This window comes from Atta colombica, unplaced genomic scaffold (genome assembly GCF_001594045.1).
Source record: "Atta colombica isolate Treedump-2 unplaced genomic scaffold, Acol1.0 scaffold52, whole genome shotgun sequence".
Classification (NCBI taxonomy): Eukaryota; Metazoa; Arthropoda; class Insecta; order Hymenoptera; family Formicidae; genus Atta; species Atta colombica.
The window spans coordinates 1,038,765-1,046,671 of NW_017259542.1; the positions used below are offsets into that span (position 1 = coordinate 1,038,765).

The 7,907-nt window shown below is 31.7% G+C and overlaps 1 protein-coding gene across 1 annotated transcript in view; it reads right to left on the reverse strand.

Moving 5' to 3' along the window:
- Positions 1–3,630: 3,630 nt before the first annotated feature.
- The window catches only part of LOC108691785 (PWWP domain-containing protein 2A-like), a 12,615-nt gene continuing 8,338 nt past the window's right edge, over positions 3,631–7,907 (reverse strand). Inside the window, exons 4-7 of the mRNA XM_018199691.1 lie at positions 6,960–7,644; positions 4,395–4,935; positions 4,137–4,271; positions 3,631–3,897 (exon numbers count right to left, since the gene is read on the reverse strand). Of these exons, the coding sequence (XP_018055180.1) occupies positions 3,751–3,897; positions 4,137–4,271; positions 4,395–4,935; positions 6,960–7,644 (1,508 nt within the window). The 3' untranslated portion in view covers positions 3,631–3,750. The remainder of the gene's footprint in view (positions 3,898–4,136; positions 4,272–4,394; positions 4,936–6,959; positions 7,645–7,907) is intronic.

Genomic DNA, 7,907 nt, shown 5'->3' on the forward strand with positions numbered 1-7,907 from the left:
GCGCACGCGAGGTTTTCTGGCCGGCGCGGCAGCACGCCGGTCCTACTCCAGAAAATCAAAGAAAGCCGGCTTATCAGTAACGCGCGCGCGTGTACTTGCAACTCGGAAGGGGAAGCAACCCTGATTTTCAATTTGGGTAGGGGTGATCTAAAAATCAAATGTAATCTATAGACATGATACTCCTTTTCTTTCACACCCCCTTTCTTCACACAAATCATCGTGAATTTCGATTTAGCTCAACTAATTAATATGACGAATTACTACATCTAATTAATGATTGTATAGAAGTTTATGACGTCGACATTCCGAATTTGCATACTTAGAGTGTTAATTAGATTGCGTGCGAAAAGGACTATTTAGGGGAAATTAAGAATGAAGAGAAAGTTTGAGGTAGATATGCCGATTTATTCAAATCATTTGCCTACCTGAAAATTTCGACAAATTGCAACATTAATATCTTGTAAATTAATGTTTAATTGTAGTTTCTAAATCAACACACATTATGCGTAAAATGTGTAAAAATAGCATTCGTCAGCGGAATTAATTCGCCACAAGTATTATTTCTCCAGAGATAACGTCGAAACTCACAAATATCTTACTAAATGTGTAATAATTTCTCAAAAAAGTTTGATTCGTTATAAAATGTTCTTTGCGATGTAAAATCAGAAGAATATAAATTAAAAGATTGTTAGTTAATTGTTTTATTAAAATATTATCGCGAATATCATGTATAATAATAAAAAAAATTATATTTTTTAATTCATTTACATTTGGAGAAAAGGTGATTTATGGCGAAGCAATGGCGTACGAGTGCCTTTTCTGCTGCGCATAAATAAGTATTTATGCGCAGCAGAAAAATATAAAATATTGTGAAAAAGAGAAAAAAATTAAATAACAAAATAACGATCGACGCGAAATAAAATGGTGCCTCGTAAGTACAAATAACAAAGTTTTTTAATAAACAAAGTTTTTTAATAAAAAAAATCTTTTTCATAAAAAAATATGAAATGCACAAAATTTCTCCTTTGTGAAATAAATTAATATTTTCGTTTCAATTTATTTAATGAGGCGGTAGAAATACGCTAATAGACGGTACGATCCATCCTTGTATACTTACAGCAAGCAATCAGCAACACTCTCGAGCTCAATAACAATAATAAGGAATAATAATCATAATCATAATCATCGTTCATAATAATAATCGTCATTATTTTCGTTAACGATATGTTAGCCTAGTCCGTATAAACACAGCGACATCGAAACATCGTTTATATTATATGTAGAAATTAATTCATATTTATGTATATAACATACATATATATAATATATATATAAAACATTTGCAAAAAAATCACAGTTACTTAAAACACCTTATCTTTCCACACTATCTTTTTTTTCAAACTCTCTTTTTCTCTTTCACATCCTTTCTTTTTTTCTTTCTTCCTCTCTCATTCCGCTTTATTCTTATGCACATATTCGTTTTTTCGCACCTATTTATAGACGACGTATATCGCGGGAATAATCATCCGCTTTTAATTATTAAATTAAAAATTAAACAAAAAGGTCGCAGCCAATTTCGCAAGACTGTTCATGCTTATCTTAAAAATACATTCGCAAGATTTGTTTTATAATCAAATAAATTTAGCCTTTCTTGAGTGTTTGTCAATTATTTAAAAATTAATCAATTTTCTAACAATAAGACAATTTGTAATATCTAGTCGAGATTTGTAATATCAAGGTTAAAATAGTCAACAAATTCTTAATATTTCTTTTAATAATTCCTGACGATCTCAAATTCTCAATATATCATGTATGTGTTGCGAATTCGAAAATTCTACAAAAATAAGTTTTTCTTCCACAAGATACACCAATCTCACAAAAAAGAAAAACAAAAAACAAATCAATCAATAATGATTTCGATTAGACATGGAAATAGTTTCGCGGAAGAAAATCGTCGAGGCAGTGGCACAACATCGATGTAACAATGATCAGGATTTCTTAAGTACTATTCGCGATGTCTTCACTATTTTTAGATCAGAGCAGATGTCCGATTTCTAAATACTGATTTCTTTTCTGCAAAATAATTCGCAATGCTGAATATGATGTGGAAATTTTTCAGATTTTTTTTGTATTAATTTATATCTAAGTAAGTTCTCAAAATTACGAATCAAATTAACATATTTTTAACGATTTTTTAAAGTTTTAGTTCGCAACTAAAACTTGAAGTTTTCTCAATATCAGAGTTGTAAAAATTAGTTTTTTGTTAATTTTTAATCTGTAACTACAAGAAATTTTTTTATCATTTCATATATCTTTTTTTAGAAGAAAGAAATATAGTACATGCTTTTTAGTTATTAGATTTTTAGGAATTAAAATCCAAGCTATTATAAACTCGCTTTACAATTATCGTTGCTCAAATATCAAACAATTGATTGTTTAATTACACGGCAGTGTTGGCACAAAGCGTAAACATTGGCTCTTTGTCGAAGAAGGAAATTTTACATTTAAATACAGTTCTAAGCACATGTAAATAAAGCGCATTTGTCTAGATCTGCGACTTGTATCCCTATGGCGATCGTCGAAAATAATAATTGATAAACTTTTATTATCAATAATTTTTATTTAATCCCTCAAATCGCTGCTTCTCTTTCATCTTGGAAAAAAAAACCAAAAAAATGCTACAGATGAAAAATAAAGGTATATAGATATATGTATAATAAACATATATTATTACACATAATAAACCGCCATAATTAATATGCAGTCTGAGAGAGTTGCGCGATATAATGAGTCACACCGATCAAAATGTTTGAGAGATTAAGCAACGAAAAAACCTCAACAAAAAACCTCACAGTAATAGAAATATTTAGAATATAAGTATAAGATTTTGCGCGCTACCGTCCGCTTGATAAGCTGAGGACAGAAAAGCCAGTGACGATGGCAGTAAATGTTCGCGATTCGATTCGCAAGAAGTCAGTCGACCAATAGAAATTTACTTTAAAAAAAAAAAAAAAAAAAAAAAAAATTGCGATTTTGCTGCCGATTTCATCAATAAAAAAATTTTATAAAAACGTTTAATAGTATGAAACAAGTTGTAACTTGTAATATAAAATTGTAGAAAAAATATAGGCGAAAATGAAGAAAATATCAATCAAAAATGATTAATATACGCCGGCGCAACTGGCTTCAAGCGATTGATAGCGAGACAGATGGTTGACAAAACATTGATTAACTATTTCAATAGTGCTAATGCTAGTGGGTATGTACAAAATTTCATATGTTACACGACAATTCCAATCCATCGTTAATTCAAGCGCTCGGGGAAAGTCAATGTTGACCTGCACAAGTAACATATAAGAAAGTTATTTCTTCAGTCATTCAGTCATTAATTATAATTATTTGTTTATAATTATTTGCAATAATTTTTTTATCACAATAAAGAAATGTACGTTGAAATCTATCGAAAATTCCATAGTTTCAAAGTCTACTTGCAAGTTTTAGAAATTTGAAATAATCGCGAAAATCCGAAGAAAGCAATTAAAAATTCCTAAGATCTTTTAAGATTCAAACGTTTAAATTGCGATTAAAGAAAATACGAACAATAAGTCTTTTAAAAGAAGTGTACGTTGATGAGAATTTTGTATAATAAATTTGAAGATTAATTATATATTTGTCGGCATTCTTTTTGCCGCGAGCACTTCAATTATCACGGATGCTCATTAAAAAGGAATGGTTGTCAGAGAACTTCTCTTAGGAGAGGACGTTGACTTCGCGGGGCGAACCGCAGACGTTCAACACATTGCTGGTTGAATTAGGCGTGATTTGACTTCGAGCCTCGTTTTGGGCTTGCCGTATTGCCTCCTTATATGGGCCACGCTTTTTTTTATTATACCGTGTCTGGAATTAGATTCACAACTATATCAATATTTCTAAAAATTATTATTTTACTATCACTGTATTATAAAACTAGTACAGAAAAGATATACAATAAATTCCAAATTTCGTATATCTCTCTTTCGTATATCTTTTGTTATTTGAAGCAATTTTAATCATTCCAATTACTCATATTTTACTTATTTTATTACTTACTGTATTTATTTTAAACATTTTATTCATTATTATTTAAATGAATATACCTTAAAGGTTTCCAGAAAAGGACTTAATTGATCACAAGACATCAGTGAACTGGTTGATGATCCATACCAAGCCACATGAGCCTGAGGACCCGATGAGGTACCGTCCTCCTTGCAAGATACCGTGATACTTAGCACCTGCACATAATAAAATTCGATAACTATGGATGTTAAATTAGTGTTAGTTAATTAAGCTAATAATTATTGTAATTTATGGTATATAAGAGTATTATCAGCATGTTTTTTTAGAATTTTGCATACCTTGCCAGGCCACCAAGGAAAGCCGTGAATTTTGCCCCATACAACATCGCCCACGTCCATCCGTCTGCCATTGGTAGTAAGACAATGCGCTACGGAGGTGGCAGCTAGACGCATAACCAGAGGATGCGACTGATGAGGCGGAAAATCTGGTGCAGTTTCTACTTCCGGCTCATGTTCGCTTAATTCGTCGCTGCTACCACCGGAGCTCTTGCAGCCAGAAGACGCGTTGCTCACGGGATAATCACAACGCGCGTACGCATTTGTGTTCAGCCTCTTCAGGGATATCGACAGCTTCTGTTTCAGGCACTGCTCCTTAATGGCTCTATAAGACTCACCGCCGCCCGGTAAAACATTCCAATTCTGTGGCTGCTGCTGTGACTGCTGTTGCGGGTCTGTGGAATCTAAACAGGATTGTTCAGAATGCGATTGTTGTTCCTGTTGTTGCTGATTCTTGTGCTTTCTGCCCTCCTTATGCTTCTTTTTATGTTTCACTTTGTGCTTCCGGCGATGATATAAGAGCGGATCGTATGTAGGGTTATATCTAGATAATTTAAAATAGCGATAAAAAATCAGTATCTTCTTAAATAAAAATTCTAAATACGCAGAGAAATATTTTATAAATTATACAATAAAAGTTATTCTTTTATATTGTATAATCATATACACATAATTATGCAGTATTTTTATATAGAGGAAATTTATTAGATAGAGAAAAGTCGTCAATACTGATATAGGAACATTAAAGACATATGTTTCCTAAAGAAATACTTTCTTATTTCTAGAAACTAAACAATATTTTATTAATACTGATAAAAGTATTTTTTATTTAGATAATTAAAGAAGTAAAAACTCATAATTGACATATTTTTGTGGCTTATTTCTATCTTATTATATAAAATCTTATATATAAAATCAACTAAAACAAATTTCACAAATATGAAATTAAAATTCTTATGATTTTCATTCGCAAACTGTGTAGTTTAAATGACAATGATAATATTAGATCGCTTATATATTTCTTAAAACTGTTTATTTATATTTTTTTCTATCTTATTCTTCTTTTTTTATAATATGATTTTAAACATATATATATATTCATAACATGAGGATATAAACTGGCACGTCGTAAATTGACACTGTAAGACAGACTATAAGCTTAATCTTTATTGTAGCATTTGTATAAAAAAATCTTATCAGAGCTGAAAGCGCTATTATATTTATGGGAAAACTTAAAAAAAAAAATTATAGGATAGAACAGCATAAAATATGTTATATAAATCAACAAAAATCGTTTTTATACATAGAAAAAAATATAGTTGTCACAACCAGAAATAATGATAATTTTCGCCCATCAATACATTTGGTTGTGACAACCGTAAGATAGACATATCTTTATAGTCATAATCGTTGAGATATGCCAATATTACGGATATCATAATAAACAGGGTGTCCCATTTTAATCGATCACCTTAAATATTTCTTGAACAGTGCATTTTAAGGAAAAATGTTTCAGACAAAAGTTTTGGGACGATTAATATCTTTTAAATGTTGTTCAGGATCATGTTCTGAATAACATTTGTCAAATTCAAAGTCATTGGAGGTTGTATCTCTTATTTTCATTTTTATGTAGAAATGAATTTTTAGTGCAAAAATAAAAATAGGAGGAACAATCTGCAATGATCTTGATCTTGACAAATGTTGTCTAGGCCATGATCCTAAGCAATATTCAAGAAATTTAGCTGTCGATCGGGCGCCTTGAGTAATGCCTGCGATGCTGTAACTTGCAAGCCTTATAATTAGAAAAGTACTTAATGAAAACTTAATTATAGTGTTTTGGAAAGCTCTCGAGGTAAACTACAAGAATACGTAATACAAATGAGGAGTTCCGTTTACAAAAGTGACCTTGCTCTGACCTTGACGATACTACCCAAGGTCAAATCAATGGCACCATCTTATGTATCCCTCAAAGTCCTAAAACTTTTATCTGAAATATTTTTCCTTAAAATAAATAAATATTTTTTCTTAAAATGCGCTGTTCAAGAGATATTTGAGGTGATCGATTAAAATACCCTGTATATATTGTAGTTCTCATAACCAAAAATATATTGATAAGTGACTTTTGGTTATAGCAATTGTGGCCATTTTTTCCGTGTATCGAAATGAAAGAATTCTAGAAATGCTCATATATATTAACTTGTAAGTATTTTGTATATATAAATTGAAATAATTTGTATATATAACTGAAAAAGAAAAATAAGAATATGTAGCATTACTGTCTATTACGTCAGTTTTGAGGCTCACTTTGTGAGATGTTCATTTTTGCTTATTTTATGAAAACTTAATTATTGCAAATTTTTAAATAGTATTGTTTAAAGAAGTTTTATTTTTAACTTTTGTTTAAGAAATAATGTCAAAGAATAAAGTGATATAATAGTATTGGCAACCTCTCTCTATATGTATTACCATAAAAAAAAATAAAAAAGGATTAAAAATATTATTATGAAATTCACAACCAAGCAAATCACGGATTCTTTGGAATCTTATATAATTTTCATCTATTTTTACCTCGGCGATCCATTACAAGGTGATCTCGCTGGTGATACTCCGCCCAACATCTTTCTTCTAGCCTCTTTTTTAGCTTTCTTCAGAGCTCGTTTTGCCGCCTTTGCGCTGGCATCTTTCACACCGCCCTGCTTTTGAGGATCCACCTGTTCCTGCCCATCCTCTTCGCCCTCGTAATATTCGCCAAAAGATCTAGACAATTCCAGAGGATCTCTCTCTTGCTGAGTGTCATCAGCGTCGTCCGTTTCCTGTTCGTATGCATCAGGATCCTGAGGTTTCGCAGGTATTTTAAGAACAGTTCCTTCACCTTGCGCACCAAACGAGATTTTGATCACCGGCGTAGTCCTGGCAATTCTTGTAGGATCCTCAAACACTGATTCATCCCAAAGATCTTCCATCGAACCCACTGAACGCTTCTTCCTCGGCACTCTACCAGTTTTCAATCTCATCGTCGAATCCGCAGCCGCGAAGGTTTTCTTGTCCTCCTCTTCGGGAATTTTCGCGCTCTCCACCGACGAACTGCTAAGTCTTCTCGGCGTAGCGCAATAAGCCGTTGAGGGATTATTATCGCATTCGGCAGTGGACTCTACCCGTTCTTGCGATGTCAATACGTTCCTCAAGGACATCTCCTCTTCATTTGTTACAGGCCAATGTGAAGATTGCACGCTCGCCGCGACCTTCATCTTATCTGAAATAATGGTTCAATCTTCGATACGAGTTCATACTATAAGATATTATCAATTAAAGCTCCTTTATTTATCTAAAAATTCTAGTTCGAAAAACATTTTCTAATTTTTCAAGCATTTATTATTTTCGCAAAGGCTTAAAAATATGTATCTTCTTTAACTTTGAACAAATATATGTTACGAAAATTGAAAAATTATCTCGCCCTACAAAATTAAAATAACAGCTTAAAAAGCTTCAGCTAAATTATTATACAATATATATATA